This window comes from Chamaea fasciata, unplaced genomic scaffold (genome assembly GCF_029207755.1).
Source record: "Chamaea fasciata isolate MVZ Bird 193981 ecotype frontalis unplaced genomic scaffold, bChaFas1.0.hap1 SCAF_14, whole genome shotgun sequence".
Lineage (NCBI taxonomy): Eukaryota > Metazoa > Chordata > Aves > Passeriformes > Sylviidae > Chamaea > Chamaea fasciata.
The window spans coordinates 8,932,951-8,952,564 of NW_027094099.1; the positions used below are offsets into that span (position 1 = coordinate 8,932,951).

Here is a 19,614-nt window from a genome sequence, read left to right on the forward strand (position 1 = left end):
GAAAACTATTCAGCCATAGCTTTCTTCCTTGTTTACTGACTCTAGGCTCTTTGCATAAAATTAACCTCTATGAATATTCCCTTCTGCCCTGCAGTTGAAAGTGCAGATATAAAAGGGGAGGGAGAAACAGATCTGTCTACAGTTCTGAATAAAATATGCAAATTTGTAAGAGTGACTTTTTTTGCTCCTCAATAGTATGTACAACAGGCTTGACATGAAATGTTCTTTTCAGATATACATTTTCCTCTAAACTATAAGAATGCAGCTCATTATTTGTGTTTAGAACACTTTGTGGGATACAGACAGCCCAGAATGTTTCTATGTAAACTGAGAAAATGAATTTGTTTCATTTTAAATCAAATAATTATGTATTTATAACCTGGCATTAGTATAAAATTTAATGTTACACCCACAGCACAAATGGCTTTGAGTACTATATACAAAGATGACAACTACTATAACAGCATCTTTGTGATAATTAGAAAATGACTATCTGTGTGGTTGGAGAGGGTAACATTTGCATAACTAGTTTACTTAATTGCAATGGAAAGCCCTGAAATTAAAAACAAAAACTGAAGAATTGGCCAAGGGCATCACACATCAGATGTCGTACAGTCTGACCTCTGAAAAAGTGCTGTTTGTAGTTCTGTAAAGTTAATGTAGTCTATTTACTTATAAATATCCTGGATCCTGGGTTCCAATTGGGCTTTTGTAAGCTTCTGGTGATCAGAAGAATTTCAGTATTGTTTCAGGACCTCCTAAGCAGTTTTCAGGCAGCATGTTAAAGGAATTCGATAATGCTGATTTTGGCTGGAAATCTTCCCCAATAATTCTGATGTTCAGGTCGTCCAAACACTAGTTCTGTCCAACTCACTGCCCCTGCGGCTGCACATGGCCAGCACCCTAAGCCATCAGCACACCTGCATATGCAAACCACATCAATGCAGAGAGCACTCAAGGAAGCTGCCTGAAGTGCTGGGGAAAAGCAGCAACTTGTTCTCTGTGGGAGTGCTTACACAAAGGAGTTCCTGAGTGTCAGCTGATCCACAGGGACTGCAGACACACTCAGACCACAGCAAGTGTTTTGCAGTAGCTTAGTCACAAATGAAATAAAAATGCTCAATTTGCACAGGAAAAGGAAATGTTTGAAAAGTTAATGTAAATATGCTCCAAATAAAACAGTAATTTATTTTAACAAATTAATTCCATAACTCACAGTGTTATCTCTGTATGGAAACACACCAGGTATACTCACCAAGGCAATAGCTGGGAATTAGTGTTGGAAGCCAGGCTACATTAGAGAAAGCAGAGGTGTGAAGGGAGTTAATTCGAGCCAACTCAGACACTCCTCCAGTGTAGGATAAAGGTCCTATGGGGTCTACTCGCCACAGAATCAGCTCACTATAGATTGCATTGGGGTCATGGAATGTACGGGTTGCTGCATTTTTCAGTTGCTGCTTAGAAGAACCTCTCTTATGTTTAAGAGGATCCATCATCCTGTTTATCCTGTCGGAGTCCCAGGAAGTGTCTGACTCAGGAGTTAACAGAGCATTGTGATGAGAAGACGTCAGCAGCAATGGTAAAACAGAATGACAGGCCAGGTCATTGAGGTGAAAGCGGTGCCCACAGTACCTAAACTTATGGGATACAGTTAGCACAGTAGTGAAAGCTGATTTATCAGCAAAAGTAACTGCCCACTGGTTTAGAGAGCCATCTATATGCTTGGAAATCATCATTACCACAGGAGAAATTATATTCACATTTGCACTGTCCTGGGTAAAGCTTGGTCCTTTATTTGCTAGAGTATTATCTGGAAAGTCCATTGTTTTCCGCTGTGCAGCACTGCTGCTGTCTTTTACAAAGACAGGGCAGGCATACATCATAATATTTTTGCTAAGGGAACTAGCATCTCCAGATGGAAATGCAACAGGAATCCTAGAAGAAAATGAAACCTAAAAAAAAAAAAAAAAAAGGAAAAAAATTAGAATATATGAACTCAGCTTCAGCCTGAATAAATTCTAGCTGTTTTACAGGAAGTACTTAAAATGAAATTCCTATTGATGTTCAGCTCTAAAGCAAAGGACAATGTTTGTTAACATAAAAATAATAAAACTATTCCAAATATACCATACCTGAACTTGTCGAAAAATGCCTGGAGTGTATTCATCTAAATACTTCACATGCCACACCAGAAAGGTACCATCAACAGGATGGATAGTAAAAAGCATATCTGGATTCCTGTTCCATTCCGTTAGGAGCAAGTCAATTTTCCGGTCTAACAAAACTGTCGGAAGAGGCAGGCGTGGGCCCGCGAGCAGAGATGTTTTGGGGCTTCCCTCTCTTTCTCCATCTTCATGTTCTGAAGAGCCTGTACCAGTCCCTGTCTCTGATTCTCTGTCTATAGACAAATCTGCAACAGAAATGTGCCATTTTATGCAAAGATTTCCCTATCAGTTTCCATTCAAAACACAGTATTACTAGCTGATCAGAACTAACCAGATTACTGACCATGATCTAACTTCATATGTAAGCCTTTCTCTTTTTCTTCAGTTTCTTCTTCTTCTTCAGCTTCAATAACAAAATCTTGTTCTAGTTGTTGTTCTGTAATTTGTCTTAGATGCTGCATGAATACTTCAATAGAGGATGTAAAATGAAATTCTTTATTATTCAGCCAGTGGACAACAAAGCCACCACTTCCTTCATCTGTATTAAAAGCGGATCCAGCCAACACCGAAGGAATATCTGTGGACATTTTTAAACAAATAAAAAACTATGTATTAACCTATATAGAAGTAGATAAAGCTATATATTAAGCTATATATTAACCACTCATCTTTTTATTCATATATGTATGTACACACACAAATTTCACTTTTTTTAGGTATAACGTAATTTGTGCCTGCAAGATTAAAAAAGGTAAAGATCAAGATTTTACATCCAATTGCAATGAAAACAGTAAAGATATTTTAAGGCAAATAAATTTACATGAAAATTTATTCTTATGTGAATGGTAAATGATATTTAGTGGTTCTAACTGCTCAGTTTCATATGTTGCAGTGATGGCATTTGTGTATGGATTTTAAGTAAAGCATGTCACTCCTCTTTAATCTTTTCCGTCTTTAAAAATATTCTGCATTATTCCGTAAAAAGTCGCTGGTTTCCCATCAAAATACTCTGATACAGCTCTCTTTAAATCACTGTATTCTGTAGGATGCAATTACTCTATTCATTATACACCATGGCCCCCCAAACCCAAAAATCAAACACCAATCAGACAGGAAATTTATGCTTCTTTTGCCTTCTGATCTGCAAAGATGAATTAAATTTGCTCATAAAGGTGCTGAAAGTATTCAGAATAAATTCAGCTTCATTTGTCTTAAAAAACTCTTATGCCAAATAACAGACTTCCTCCAAGTTCCCTCTGTTTGATTAGGCAAAGCGAAGAACATGCATCTCAGCTCCTTTCATTTCTTCATGTTGTGCAAATACATTATTGCAGTCTAATAAATGGCTGTATTTCACCTGTATTAGGGTTGATGCTTGCTGCTATGTGGAAGTGACCAAGTGCATTTGCTTGATGGGAAATGTGACGCTGAACCTCATGAGTGCCCTGCTGATCTTGCAGTACATCTGTGTGGGTAACAAGAACTGAAGATCTCCTTTGTCCTTTTCTCATATTTTTCAAATGATGAATTGTCTGTTGTGGTTATAAAAAATAAATTATTAAATACCAAAACCACTGTAAGGTAAAAAGTTACACTTATATAAAGTCCTTGGCTTCTTTCTACCAAAGAAATAAAGATTAATTTCAAAATGATTATTTTAAATAGGTTTCAACATAGATTAGTAACACTTACGTACATCAGATGCACCCAAAAGTAAAGCTCTTCTAACACTCTACTAAAAGTTCCTTCAATATCTTCTCAACAACACCATAAAAATACACAGCATTTCACACAATGTTCATGAACAAGATTAAAACAATCTAAAAGCACCAACTTTGGAAATATAATTTTAAGATGAATTATTTTTGTATGACTGAAAATTTCTGAGAGTATGTAAAGTGTACAACTGATTTAACAGCCCAAAGTGTAATTGGTCCCAAGCTCCCTATTTAAGGATGGCCATGACATTGAAGAAGTAAAAACCTCGTCTGATTGTAATAGTCTACAAGTGAAAGGTGGGGTGTATTTTTGTCTTCTTATCTTTCTTTGGTTTCATATTGATAATGTAGTGACTGAGGATAACGGACCACCACTTTGTCATCTAGCAGGATCATCTTTATTAAACACACTTAAGAGTTTATATGTTTCTTCTGTGTACATGAAGGATCAAAAACACAGCCAGTGACTAGGAGACTGACCAATCACACAACTAAATGGCAGAGCAGATGTTTCCTGCTCTTTTATCTCAGACGCTCTCACACATCCCACACAGCTGAATTGAAACATTCTCACATAGGTATTTATGGCTGCAGATGATCTCTGGTATTCACTTTCTCATGGGGAAAAAGGTGCTTGTTCAGGTCAACCAGGAGCAGCTGCTTCTATAGATAGGTTTTCTCTTACTGTAAACTTAACAGGCTCACCAAGAAAATAAGACTGTCACTGAAACAGAATTATCAAATGAACCCTAAAAATTATAGGAGCTTATTTACTCTTTTCATTGTCTCTATAACCGCAGACTTTCAGACCCAATCAGAATTAAACCATTATTATTATTCCACACTAAACAGTCTCTTCCCATCACTGTTAGTTAACCACAGAAAAAGTAAACTGAGTTTTAAAAACATGGTGCTTGGATGCAGAGTTGCAGTCTCTGACTTTTTCAGTGCTTAGTAATAGACTTCAGAACCTGACATGAAATAATTCAGGCCATTCTGTTATGCATATAGGCACTACATAACATACATTCTTAGAGCTTTATATCCTCAAATATTTAAAGTTCTAAGAATCACGAAATAAAAATTTGACGAAGTGTTTACACGTACCTCTAGTGCATGTTGTATAGTGTCCTTCTGCTTTCCAGACTGAGAGATGGTGCTGCTGATGCTGGAAGTGGTGGTTTCACAGATCTGCTCCCCCAGGAGAGTATCTTCGGGTAGCAGCGTCTCTGCCCACAGCCGGCAGATGCCATCCAGGCATGACGTGAGTAACACATTACAGACCAACCCCCTGATGGCACAGACAGCAAAATTACTGCCTGGGTAACTCAGTTAGCTACGGAGACACAGCAGAAATTAGGGGAGCGCACAAGAATTTAGTAGTTAGTGTTTTATCTAAATTTCTGCTTCTCCCCTAACTGAAGGTTAACATGACTATCGTTATTAAACTTGGTGATACAGAAGTTTATTGGGGAGATGTTGGTATGTTTTGTTTCTTGAAAGTATAAGAAGAGAAATCTCATGCTCTTCATGGCAAAACATTAAGCAGAATGTTAAAAAAACACTTGATCAAAGGCTTGCTTGCTTTTTGAAAAAAGGCAGCTTTCAAACCTGGGCATGTACTTGCTGATGTTCCGCCAGGAAAATCCTGTCACTGCTCGGGGATGCGCCAAATAAACAAAGGAAAACTGCACATCCTCTGAGCACTTTTTCTTTTCTTCATTCTCTTGGGGCAGGAGAGATGACTTCCAACCAGTCATAGGATACCAAACCTTTAAGAGGCAGTCATCCTAGGTAAAACAATAAAAAACCACGGGGTTAGGTAGCTATAATTAAAAATGCAACAACAACAAAAAAATCTCAAGTAATAAGCAAACTGCTGCTCTGGTATTGTTCATGAAAACTTGGCTCAAAACTAAAATTAATTTCACTGTTTAACTAACAGTAAGTGCAAGCTGAAAATGCCTACCTTTTAGGAGTTGTAAACCAAAAGAAATCATTCAAATGAGAGGGTGACATTGAAGAGATTTATTAATTGAAAACTTAGCTTGAATAGTGATTTGACAAAAAGTGTTGCAAACTGAAATAGAATTAATAACTGAACCCAGAATTCACTAAATAAAAACCTCTAATTTATCCAGACATAAGCATATTATACCAGTTTAAATGTGTATGTGTTTTATCATAAACATCTCATTACTTTCAACAGAAGAAGAAATTGTTTATGTATATGTGAAAATTCACCTAAGTATACTTCATTGAAAAAAATCACATATATAACAATATATATATATATACAAAAAGACATTTATATATAAACATACAAGCCTGTATCACTGTCATACGTGTATTCAGTACAAGTACATAGATAAATCCAATTTGTTGTTGCTGAAATTCATGGAATTACACAAAAATACAGCATTACACGAGATCATAATTTACCTTTCCTAAGACTGCAATATAATGTACGGTCCAGGACTATTCATATAAGTTGCTTTTGTGAAACAAATGAAAAATACTGCAAAACTCAATTATTCTTTTTTGCCCTTACCTTCCCAGCTGTTGCAAAATATTCACCATCAGGAGACCATGACATCAAATGTACTGACGTTGCAGTCCTACAGAACACAAGAGCAACTTAAGTAAGGTCTGTTTATTCTAAAATATTACTCCATAGGTATTCAGTTGATTTAGTGTTCCTGTTCATTATTTAAATTTAATATTAAATTAACAAAGAATTAGATAGGAATTTAATAATTGGTTCTTTAAGCATACTTTTTGAATAGCAGGAGCATAAAAGTATTTTCATGCTTTATTGAAAAGACAGCTCAAAAACCTGGTTAGATCTAACAGGAGTGAAGATTTTTTTATTTGAAATAACTTATATTGTTTGGATTTTTTGGTATTTAAAAGCACATTTTAAAATATAGGTGAGGTAGCATTGCAATTTGTCTTAAAACAAAAATTATCTCACTTGCACTGCCAGACACATTTCCAGTCATTTAGAACTGGGAGAACTTTATCATCCTTGATCTGATTGTTGGCATCATCGTCTTCATCTTCCTCTAGAATGTCATCAGATGGAGGGGCCCACAATTGCAAAAAGTCTGTTGCTGTCAATAACCTGTTACCTGAAAGGGAGTGATACCAAAGCTATGGAACCCAGATGATGAAGGTATATTGCAAGATTAGGCCTTTCATCATATTTTGTTGTGAATTTTCCAGAACAGGTTGAAAGCTAAACTTGAATCCATTTTAACTATGATAGGGTATTCCATTATCTCACCCAGCTGATTTTATTACAAGATTTTGAATTTATAGTATCTTTTAAGAAAGAATACCAAGGTTTTTTTGGTGACTTTGAATCATAGCACTGAATATATTAATAAACATTGCAGACACTTAAAAGCTATTCACATCTCAAATAAATACACAGACATCTTGTAAAGATTCATGCCTAGGTACATTGTTGACTTTAATTGTGCCAAATTCTATTTAAATGATTATTAGTGATATTTTAAGTCAGTTAACAACACTGTGATTCCCAAAGTAAGACCTTACATAAGAGACTCAAACACTTGGCACAGCATCTTAACAAATGCTAACTGTAGCCTCATATTTTATGCAACACTGCCTGAAAGGAGGTAATTTAAAATCTGCATATTCAAGCTCTCACTTTATTACATTAAAAGTATTTTGTGTTCAAGTCATCCCAACTACAAATGTTGACCAGATACTTCACAAATGGTGCATTACCTTGAGGATCCCAGGCCAAGTTGTAAGTCATAGAACTGAGGAAGAATTGCCCAGTTTTTAGCCACTGACACTTCAGCTGCTGTAGTATAAAAACAGTCAAGGATTAAGTCTCATATCAACAGCAAAAAATAAAGATACTGGTATTTCTTTCTATATGAAATTGCTTTAGGCCTGTTGCAGAACTATTCAGTGGTAGACTGCTAAATCTAGTTTCAATATGCTTTAAATTGATTTGTAAGATGTAAATGTATCCGAGGGTGCCCTGCAAACCAGATATGGACCTGTCCCAGATACAAATAGATCTGTAGATTACTTTGAACTACCGTGACCATAGAACATAAGGGGGATGGTAGTATAGATGCCACAAAGATTGTGAAACTTGCTTGAGAACATCCTGAATCCTCGAGTGCCCGGCCATGGCTATGCTGTTAAAACAGGTCTGGGTGCACCAAACAAGTCTGTGTTGTATTTCTGTACTGCACCTCTAATGACCTCTTCAAATAAGAAATACCAGCTTGACACCGTGTCATTCTAGTATGAGACTCAAGAACAAGATGTTGGGAACCTAGGAGAAGACCAGTCCACAGTTCAATTAATTCAGTGGAAGAGTCTACCCATCCAGTTTTATTATGAATGGTGGAAACTGTTTATCCATTATTCTGCTGTGTGCTGACATAATATAATAAAAATAACTGGCAGACAGACTTTTGCCTCTTCTAAGAGCCTAGAATTAAACAGAATTAAAATTATGAAATACATACTTACACAATTTCTTTTATGAGAATTAATACCAAGTGGTTCAAAAATGCAAACAGCGTTTCCATATGACGCTGCAATCTGGGGAAAGAAAAGAAAAAATAAAAGTTGCAGACTCAAAATGTAAGGCTAGGAGGCAAGTGGAGTAAGTGTTCCTTAGTATTCCAAAATAGCTAAAGAATTTCCAGCACCTCTTCTATGTGCCAGGGTTCTTGAAAAGTGAAATTAATACAAATGTAACTAACTGTGTTATGGGTATATTTTCTTAAAGCAGTTGAGAAAAACACACTCCCAAGGAAGTCCACCATTCAGATTTTAGCTCTAAATAGGGCAGACATCTCGTTCAGTGGCATAAACACAGCCAGATGTGGTATATTCTTCTAGGACAACTACTCTTTAATGCTTAAGAGAAAGCTGATGCCTTCACTGCTTCTGCTCATGCTCTGTGTACTTCACAGCTAACTAATGCATTAATTATTAGTGTCTGTGTCCCTAGATTCCATTTTGTACCACTCAATCACTAAACAGTAGTTACAAGGAGCAGAAAGAAATTCAATTCTATTTTTAACATTCAAATACATTTTGAGAGGAGATAAATGGTAAATAGAAAAATTGAAGTACACATGCCACTGAATCCCTCAGTTTCTTTCACCCACTTATTTCACAGAAATCTCTAAACACAAAATAGTATTTCTTAGGTATTTATCTGGGCTTGTTTCTAATACTCATATCCTTTAAGTACTTTTAACTATCTTTAAAATCTCTCTTTCTTCTTTAAAAGATTTAAAAAAGAACAACTGTTTCAGTCCTTCCCATCCAGGATCTGGTTTCCTCAAAACAGAAATGATGCAAAAGTTTCACCGCATTTATTATGAAATCTAATTTCTTCCTTAGGGGGAAGGGAGAGAAGGTTGCAACCACAGAGTCAGTCCCAAAGTAAAGAACAGAGTTCAGAGTCTGGAATGCAGAACGACCCAGGGGTTTGTGGTGGTCATGTAGGGAGCATCTCTGAAGCTGAAATTCTCTCTCTCACTCTTACTGGGACTGCACTGCTGAAGTTAAAGGGCTCTGCCAACTAAATCTGCCAAAATCCTTACTAGGACTTCCTCAATACTAGTAGCAATTCTTACCCAGATAATTCTAGTTAGCAGTGACAACTGACAAACAATATTTGCTCAGTGCACTACTGGAACTCCTAGAAATCTTTTTTCTCTCCTCTTTCTAACCTGTCTCTCAAGCATTGTTTAGGAATTTAAAATGAAACCACACAGCAAATCAAGGGGCCATGCAGTTATGACAGCTCATAGAGTAGCACTTCTAAACACATTAAACATGCTGAAGCCTTTCTAAACCGTAATTATTTCAAATTTAGTACTTTGCAGGACACACAGACACATGCACATATGTGCCTACATATGTATAGATAAACGGTTTATCCATTTCATCTTTAGTTAGATGGAAGCACACAAAATGGAAACAGTAACCCCCATTTCAGTACCATTCCAGTTCTGATACTGTACTGTAACTAATGCATCTGTTCACATTTTGTGACACCTCTAACTGCAGGTCCAAGAAAGGGGAAAAAACCCCTTTGTTACAAAGTGTCTCCTCCTTCCTCTACCCACTTCCCTCCCCCAAATTACTAATAAATTAAAAGAATAAGACTAACACAACAGGTGTTACTCAGAAAGCCCCAGATCAGTAAGCTGTGATCTTTGTTGTGAAATTAACTCTTTAATTCCCTTAATGTATTATGTTGCTATTTAATTATTCAATTTAGAGTTCTCAAATTCTAAGAATTCCAAACAGATTTATTTAATCCTTACCCTGCCTTGTCGCTGGGAGCACTCCACACAACTGACCTGGATGTTTCCATGTTTAGCACCGGGAATAATCTGCACACATTCAAAGTCATTTGCCAGAATAACAATGTCACAACCAGAGCCATATGCCTGAAATAATTTTTAAAAGAAATAAAATTAAAAGTTTATTTTAAAATCTAATTGGACACTTGTTACAGGACTGATTTTTTGGAAGCCGTGACTACACCAGTTAAACAGGAAGTTACAATGTACTAGGTTTGTTCCTCCCTAATTCAATGAGCAACATGTAGAAACAAAGTAGCAAGAGAGAAAAAAACTTTATGGGGGTTTAAATCACAGCAAACAGAAACAGTTAAAAAAACAACCAAACCCCCAAACTTCAATCGAGAACCTGCGCTGTTTACTTTTTTGTTTGTTTGTTTTAGGTTTAGGTTGATTTTTTTTCTTCCCTCCAATTCTTGCTGCCTCTTAGAGCAAGGCAGTCAAGCCAGGAGCATTTCTTAATAAATTTGCATGTACATTTCTTCAATAGGTATGTGTGGTACACCCTGTCTGCCTTTTTTATTATTATTTTTTAATATACATATATATGTATATCAAGATTGTTAAGGGATTCTTTTCTATAAGAATGTAATTTCTGGGCTTTTCTGAGTTTTAAGTAGTGCACATTTTACATAAGACTGTAAAACAACAAGGATTTTTTTTGGATATACTGTCGTGCAATACACTGGGTTCTAAAGAATTTGTTTACATAGTAGCTATAGAACAGTGACAGCTTGCAGCACTTTCTATTGGTAGGATAAATATATACCTCTCTGCCAACCTTTCACCTGTTCTAAAAAGTTTAATCACTCCAGATTATCTGTCCCACTGAGCCCCCACACTCAGGCACAGAAATCTCTCCTAGGATCAATCTCCACTAAGCCTTTTACAGTTACCAGTTGGAGCTGGAAGTCTCTTTCCTTAAAGTAAGTTTTCCACTGATTCCAGTACAGTAGGCAGAAATTTTTTAACAGCTGAGTTAGGCAAAGAGTTCAAATCCTCCACAGTGAATTTCAGATGGTATAAAATTACTTATCACTTTAACTTGTCTACTGGAGTTTTCACAATAATTTCCAAAATACTGAGTCAGCCCTTGCCCTCTCCTTTGAGATCAATCAGTCAAAAGGCTACTTTATTGTAAATGTAGGAGAGTTGTATTTGTATTGATTTACATGACCAGTGCCCCTCAGTGGTCGCACTAAGACATTGGTGCAAGACAACCACTGGAATTAGAATGGACAGTTTAAGTCTCATGACTTTCTATGTCTACTTTTAATTCTCCTGGGAAGGAGCAACAAGTGAGAAAGGCTGGGGAAAAAAAGAGCTTACTTTAGTGAAAGTACATCACTGCATGGAACAGAAAGGAACAGCAAATGCAAGCAGCAAAGCAGAAACTCAGTCGCCAGAAATTAACACACCATACAACTGCACAGACAAAAATGAAAATTGCGGATAAGACAAATTGTCTAAAAGATTTCCAAGGTCATCTCACAAAAATAGAGTGGCACAGTGTTGTCTGAGACATAATAACCCACACCGCTGTTCTGAGAAGCTCTGAGGAACTGATACTGGAGTGATTCACAATGTAAGCAGGATTGCTAAAAGGTTGTTGGAGGGAGATTATCTGTGTAACAGAATATCCCGGCTCCTTGACGACTAGGCTATGTGATTATTAGATCCAGTCTGAAAGGGAGTAAGTTATTATTAAAATTGAATAGGATTATTTCCAGAATGTAAGAGAATGAAAGATGAGATTCTGAAATAAGTTCTGGCATTGAACAGAAAGTCCTTTTGTTTTGTTGCTTTCCTATTTTTATAGTGGGAATCTTTTCAAAACAAGCTTCACCAGTGGTGTTGAATACTGGACAAAACAGCATAGGCTCCTCAGTAGGGAGGAAGAAGATTGGGACTAGGATGTGAATGCCCAGAGGTAGACAGGAAAATAAAAGCACAACCTCTTGTTCCAATAATTTATCCAGAATTCTACTATTCACAAGAAATTGATTCTCCTACTTAAACTTCAAAAGGTGAGCATTAAAACAGAAAAGACAACAGTCTTCCTCATAACTACTAGTACAAACCTACTAAAAGATGTGATTGAAATTACTGAAATAAAGAGGTGCTGATCCATTTAAAACAAGGACTTAAACCTTTCAATTCCCCTATTCACTGTCAGTATTCATAACTGAGTTGCAAATTTCAAGCTACATTATACATAACCTACCACTAGTTGCAATTTTATTAGCAAGAGACATGTATGTGTGTTTCAGAAATTATAAAAGGAAAAGACTTATCAACTTCAATTTCCTTATGCTTAGTGTTCTTAAACATGCCCGCTTTTGTGTGTATAGCTCATAATGCATGAAACAGAAAATATTTTATACTTGGCTATGTCTGTTTATTCTGTGAAGCAAAAGAATTTAGTGTCTTTCTCTTTAAACATTTTAGTTTCTCACCTCTCCTGTCCCCTACCTGCACTGATTCCACCAAAAAACCATTAAATTTCCAGCTAATTATACTGTTTAGCTTATTTTTACAAAGTCAAGTAAAAAGGTGGTTTTGAATTAAAAGTGTGGTTTACAGTAGAATTTTTTTTTTCCTGAAAGATTCATCAAGATACAGAGTTCTCTTTCCTTTGTGAAATCTTATTACTGTCACTTGTAGCCATCCTGGTCTTTGCTTGTGTCTACTGCTGCACCAACAAGTGACTCAGCAAGTGAGCGTCCTGTGCCAAGAGAGGGGATCCCTTGGTTAGGGGGGGTATGCAGAACCCATTCCCAGCAGCAGGATATCAGCCTTCAGCTCTAGGTTGTTAGAGCAAGTGCTGCTATCTCTTGGCTCTGGGGTAATTTTTCTGAGTGTAGGTATTTATGCTGAGAATGTGCCTTATTTCTTGAAAGTATATTAAATCTTAAAATTATTTTATGAAGTCACTAGAACACACCTTTGAAAAAGGTCCATATAGTTTTATGCACTGAAAGATACTTTCATATTTCATGTTATATGCCTAAATACAAGTTTTTAATTCAATTGCTTATATTGACATGTTTATACTTGAAGAGAACACTTTTCTGTTAAATCCTCTTTTCTTTTGTCCTTAAGCTGGTAATGCAGCAGAAACAGCCCACAGTGACAAAGAACAGGGAAGTGTCAAAATATTTAACATCAGTAGTTCCTTCTTAAGGATTCAGCTGACAACATCTTCCTGAGGTCATTTGTTTCACCATAGGTCTCTCCTGCCAGAGAAACAGTGGCCACAATATTGGTGGAAGCAGACAATCTGCCTAGCCTGATAAAAGGAATGGAAAATTGGTAAGCCATACAGACATGAAAGATGAAAAATAAGGCACTGAGATATAGTAATGGATGAGAGCAGCACAGAGCTCTTAAATAAACAGAATTATGAGCAGTGACTGAACAAAACAAGTGCAGTAAGAACCACCCACATGGAGTATCTGCCAACCTCCATTTCTAATGTCACTGATAACTTCAAGGAGAAAATTAAATGGAGTTGCAAAACCACCAGAATGCAAGGATGACTTGCAGGATGCATAAGCAACTAATAAGATGTAGTTTGCCAATGTCTGCTCTATCTGTCAAGATCTGGGACTGTTGAAATGAACAATTACAAAGCTTTAATTGAATGCAGGAGCACCACACAGAAGTAGGACACTGTGTCCTAGTGTAAGAGTTTATGCTATATCCCCAGTTTTCAGGTAGTATGAAAGCAGCACATGTTTCTGTCTTTTCCAGCTGCTCATGTTTTCCAGTTTGCTTCTGGAACTAAGAGACAAGGAAAAAATTATTCCTTCACATTCTCACCTTGTTTTTTCTCAATACAAATACTTTTCTCTGTATTAAAAAAACCAACCAAATTCTCTTTCTGTAACCTGCAACTCTTTACAAATTTGGCATAAGTGTAATAAAACACAAGTCCTCAAGCTCCTGTGTGTACTATTAGGGACACAGAGGCATCTCAAGATGGTAAATTATGTGGAAGAAACAGAAGCAGCCCAGAGTGGTAATAAAAAATAAATTCATAAACATCTAAAATTACAAAAATTAAAACATCTATTGAAGCCTGAAAGTCTGTATTGGGCTTAAAGGACACCTCCAGTGAAAAAACACCCATCTCTAAGTTTCTGGGTAGGGATAGTGAACACAAGATGCAGAAATTCCTCCACCTTCCGCCTAGCAATGAAGACACCTGAATTCTGAACCGTTTCCAAACTTTCATCAATGGACACAACACTTGCACTTCCTCCCCCTCCTCCTTCCAATGCTACTAGAATTACATACACTTAATGCAAACTTGAAAGTAACTGAGAGACAACTCCTAACCTACTGCTAGCCCATGGCCTGTAAAACAGGCTTTCCTAAATTGACATTTCAGACAAATTCATGACTAAATACTTTACAACATGCTTAAACATACAGAGATAAAAAAACTTAGTAAGGATCCAGATATTAAGCATCTCTATTCCAGTTACATAAAACCAGTGCAGAACATATAGATATTTATAAATAGTTAAAAATAACTGAGAGGGATTTGGAAATAAGTGTTTGAAGAAGGATAAATTAGTGAAGAAGTAGGAAAACCCTACACAGCAGAGAAAACCTATTCTCAGTTGCTGTATCTTGTGGATATCCGTGTGAATGAAGATTTTTCTGGTTTCAATGAGGTAAAAAATTCACAAGGGTGTGTGAGACTCATCTGCAACAGCTGTTGAAATTCACCACATGCAGCTCCAGGCCAAGTGTCAGTACTGGCATGAAATATGTTAAGAAACTTGTCCTTTTCAAAAATGAAAAATAAAAAATTAATTTTTTCTCACCATTACCAGTAAAGTTCTTAGATTACCCCTAAAATCTGACCTTCTGATTTTTCATTAAGAATGTTTATAGTTCCGTATTTTGTGCAATTACTGCAGAATAAATGTTATTTCATGTTTGTCTGACACTTGAAATTTTTATACTTACAGAAGCCAGCCTCTAGGTAAATGACATAGCTATTTTTATCTATTTATTTTTAAACCCAGACTAACCTTAGAAACAGTTACATTCTGTTGTAGCTGCTTAACCAGCTCTTTCAGAACAAAAGTTGAGTGAAATCAGCTGTGGTTTGAAAAATGCATTTTACTACCTTTAAAAGCTTATTAGCTGCCAGTTAGACTGTGAGGTACAAATACCTCTTCTGTCAAGGCAGGGTGTGTGCTGTAAGGCCCTTCTGCTCAAAGCTCAATCCTCAACCTCCTGTAAACTCACTCGTGGAACACAATTAGCAATATTTACTGAAATGAGAACATGAACTAACAGCAAGCTGAAAAGTGCCCAAAGTTATTCCCACAACTTCTGTCATTCAGTGCTTCAACCCTTTGCATAAGCAGTGTCTTTTCCAGGGCTCAGACAAAGGTGGCTGAGGAGACTGCCTGGTACAAGACAGCATTATGGAGCTATTTTGCTTCTAATCACCTTCCAACAGTTTTTCCTGTGTATCACCCGCTCTACCAGACTGGCCACAACACAGCTACAGCTGGCAAACCACACATCTGTTCCTCACCCCTTCCTGGGGAAAGGCTGGATATATATATGTCAGGATTGCTGCAGGCAGATGTGGGAGCTGAGAGAGGAAAGGACCCTGCACATTTCAGAATAAGCACTGACAAAACCTTTGCAGCCAACCTACAGACACCTGTCTCTATTTCTTTGGATCTCTACAGTTTTATGGAGTTGGTAATACTGGTTTCAGCAGGCAGAGAAAAAAATAGTGGAAAAATTCTTTTCCCTGTCTTATCCTCAGCACAACTAGATTACTTTTACCAAAGCTTTTAAAAAGTTGAGGCAGATTGTGTTATCGTCCCACCTCCAGCTACACCGACTTGGAAATTAAAAGCTTACCTTTATCCCCAGCAAGGAGTCATGTAAACAAGCCAAGGACAAATCACAGAAGAAAAGAAGAATGAAGAGCATGAGAATTGCAATGTCCCTAAACAGGTTAGAAGAAAATGTATTTCTTCTCTCAGAATCCTGAAATTGCTGGACTTAGGCATCTAAAGCACATTCATAATAAGAGGAAGTTTCTTCTCCTACTCCTCCTCAAAAAAAAAAAAAAAAAGGGAAATACTTCCAAACTATTAACTAGTGGGTACATATATATATATGCACCCAAGCTATTATTCCGCTGTTAAGTGGAGTATTTTTAACAGGAGTGATTCATTTCTGCACACAAAAAAAGCTGTATTTTCAAGTGCCTGTGATGAATCAGTTGTAGCAATTTTGAACCATTCTCACGCATTTTCAACGCCCAAACATCAACCAAAACGTGAGTGGGCACATGTGCACACAAACAGCAGCGGCTGTGCCACAGCCCTAAGGATCCCCACAGATGCCCATGGATCCCCACAGGCACCCCATGGGGTCACAGCATGCTGTCCACATCTCCCTTGCCCTCTTGCCCTCTCCCTGCTCTGCTGGTGCTGTGTGCCAGGGCCTGACAGGAGCTGGGGCTTCAGAACAGGTCTGCAGAGTCAGGCTCTGTCTCCTGAACTGCAGAACCTGCCTCAGGACCTGAGCTGTAGTGGTTTGGGGCCATAAAGCTACGTCCTTACAGGTGATGTCGACAGACAGAATTTGAGGTGAGGCACTAACAAACCGCCTGCAGTCAATGGTAGATTACGATTCTATTAAGTCACACAGGCAAGTAATTTCCTAAGAATCTGGATATAAGACACCCAAACCGTTTGCAGGCAGTTTTTAACCATCCAGTTTACTCTAGGATGAAGGCTGAAAAGAGCAGGAAATAATATCATGAATACAGAGAATGAAGAAAAAGCAAAGAAGAAAGTTACAGCTATGGCAGTCCAGAAGACACACTTATTAAATGCTTATCTCTTTAGTTCCTTGTTTACTGTATTATGAAAAATTGGATAAAAGCAGCCAGAGAAGATAATGTGGTCTGTTATATGTAGTTCCATAATAAAGATCCTACCAAGCAATCCTGCATCCTTTTGGAAGATGCTACTTCTGCTCTTGGAAAATTCTTGTATAAACCACACTATACATTATGATTCATTACTGATGTTATCAAAACTATGACAAGAATTAGCACAAAGTTGGGTTGCATAATACTATATGATTGACTTTTCAAATTGTCATACTAAAAAGAAACACATCAGAATGTGAATATGAGTAAATTACTTCTTATATAAATATCAAGAGTAAGAGGGGTCCCTTTAATAGCAGTATGGCTGCATAGCTGCAGAACCAGGAAAATAAAGACAAACATGGCACCTTTTATTTCTTAAGGCTCTCCAGCATTCATTACTGAAATAAGACATCTGTGATAATCCATTGTAAGCTTTAAATGTTTCACGAGTCTGCTGACATTTATCTTACACCAAAAAGGATGCTCTGCATCATTTTGCTTGGAACTGGTTTGTGCCTGGGATATAATCTTGTTAATATTAAATGCAGTGAGACAATTGATTCCCAAAGAATAAGATACTGATTAGATGGCAGCAGGAAGACACTGCAAAAGCTGATCACTCACTAAAATCAAAGCATACCAAGCATACATAACCTAAGTGAATGACAGTGAAATTGACATTAGAAATTGACAATAAACAAAAATAGCCAGTGAATGAGAAACAGATTGTTTTATAAACTACGGGGCTCTTGAAATTCACTCAGTGTATCTCTTTATCATCTCTTTCTGTTTCTTTCCCAGTTTGAGAGGAGCATTTCACAAATTTGTGTTTTATCAGCCTCGGTAATGGAAGGCAGACGCTCATCAACAGCGGGCAGGCTTCGTCAGAACCCCAGTGCAACTGTCTGTGTGCGCTTTGCAGATGAGATATAAACACACACACACACAAATAAATTAAAAAAAAAATTAGAAATAAAAACAGACAGAAGCACCCACCGAAATGCGAGGACACACACACGGGGGTTTCCCCGGTTGATACAGAGGACGGGGGCCGGCCAGGGGTGACAGGCGATCCCCGGATGGCCCCAGACCCGACCGGTCCCGATCCGCCCGCAGCGGCCCCGGCCCGGCCCGGCCCGCCTGGCTCCCCCTCCCTCCCTCCCTCCGCTGTCCCCGGGCCTACGCCCGCCGTGCCCAGGCCGCCCGCGGCCGCGGCTCCCGTTACCGTGAAGGGGGTGTCCTGCACGCTGCCCACGGAGTACCCGTTGTCGCCGGGGTTCACGGCGCCGGTCAGCACCTGGTGCAGATGCATCGCGGCCCCGGCCCCGGCCCCGCCGCGCCACCGGGACCCGGATGGCTCCGCGGGCGCGCGCGAGGGGCGGGCGGGGGGGCGCGCGCGGCGGCGCACGCGCCGGGCAGCGCCCGGATCAGGTGAGGCGCGCGCGCGAGCGGGCACCGCCCTCTGCGCGAGCGGGGGGCGGGGCCGGCTGTGCGCGCCCCCGCGGACGGGGCCGGGGTTGCGGGCTTCGTGCAGGGCGCGCGCGGGGCGGGGGGAGTGGCAGTCGGTGCCGTGAGGAGGGAGGGCCGGCCGCGAGCGGGGATGGAGGCGGCGGCCGCGCCGGGAGGTGAGCGGGCGGGACTCGCCCCTCGGGCGGCACGGACGGCAGCGGCGGCGGGGAGGCGTGTCCCGGGAGCGCGGCGGGCGGGGCGCTGAGGGGGAGTCCTGTCCTCAGCCCGGCAGCTGCGGGCGCGCTGCCGCCCGGCTCGCACGTCTGCCTCTCGCTAGTTAGACATGTATATGTATATGTATATGTATATGTATATGTATATGTATATGTATATGTATATGTATATGTATATGTATATGTATATGTATATGTATATGTATATGTATATGTATATGTATATGTATATGTGTGTATGGGTATATGTGTGTATGTGTATATGTATGTGTAAATGTAAATGTATATGTATATGTATATGTATATGTGTGTATGTGTATATGTATATGTATATGTATATGTATATGTATATGTATATGTATATGTATATGTATATGTATATGTATATGTATATGTATATGTATATGTATATGTATATGTATATGTATATGTATCGGTCTGGGTGTATATATAGTGCTTCTGAGGGCGAATTGGTTTGTTTCCGTTAAGGATCCTCTCGTTTAGTCATATCCCAGAGAGCTTTTGGCAAAAGGTGGAGTTCCACCTTTGATGGGAAGGCAGAAAATTCAAAAGGTTTACAGTGAGATCAACCTAGGGAAAGAAGCACTCATAAGAGGCATTATGCCAGATAAATATGTAAGCTGGACTGCCTTTTACTTCAAAAGGGAAATGCTGCCTTGGTATCTTGAAACTTGAAGAACATCCCTTGTTCCAGCCACTTAGTTGGGTTTGTGCTTCTGAAAGCCT

At 38.6% G+C, this 19,614-nt stretch overlaps 1 protein-coding gene across 2 annotated transcripts in view; it reads right to left on the reverse strand.

Moving 5' to 3' along the window:
- DMXL2 (Dmx like 2) overlaps positions 1-18,507 on the reverse strand; it is a 47,950-nt gene extending 29,443 nt beyond the window's left edge. For both annotated transcript variants that reach the window (XM_066196532.1, XM_066196531.1), the window contains exons 1-12: positions 18,411-18,507; positions 10,222-10,347; positions 8,405-8,476; positions 7,640-7,718; positions 6,858-7,014; positions 6,435-6,501; positions 5,495-5,673; positions 4,991-5,174; positions 3,523-3,697; positions 2,509-2,742; positions 2,133-2,410; positions 1,256-1,952 (exon numbers count right to left, since the gene is read on the reverse strand). In XM_066196532.1, coding sequence (XP_066052629.1) covers positions 1,256-1,952; positions 2,133-2,410; positions 2,509-2,742; positions 3,523-3,697; positions 4,991-5,174; positions 5,495-5,673; positions 6,435-6,501; positions 6,858-7,014; positions 7,640-7,718; positions 8,405-8,476; positions 10,222-10,347; positions 18,411-18,497 — 2,335 coding nt within the window. In that variant the 5' untranslated portion in view covers positions 18,498-18,507. The remainder of the gene's footprint in view (positions 1-1,255; positions 1,953-2,132; positions 2,411-2,508; positions 2,743-3,522; positions 3,698-4,990; positions 5,175-5,494; positions 5,674-6,434; positions 6,502-6,857; positions 7,015-7,639; positions 7,719-8,404; positions 8,477-10,221; positions 10,348-18,410) is intronic.
- Positions 18,508-19,614: the final 1,107 nt, after the last annotated feature.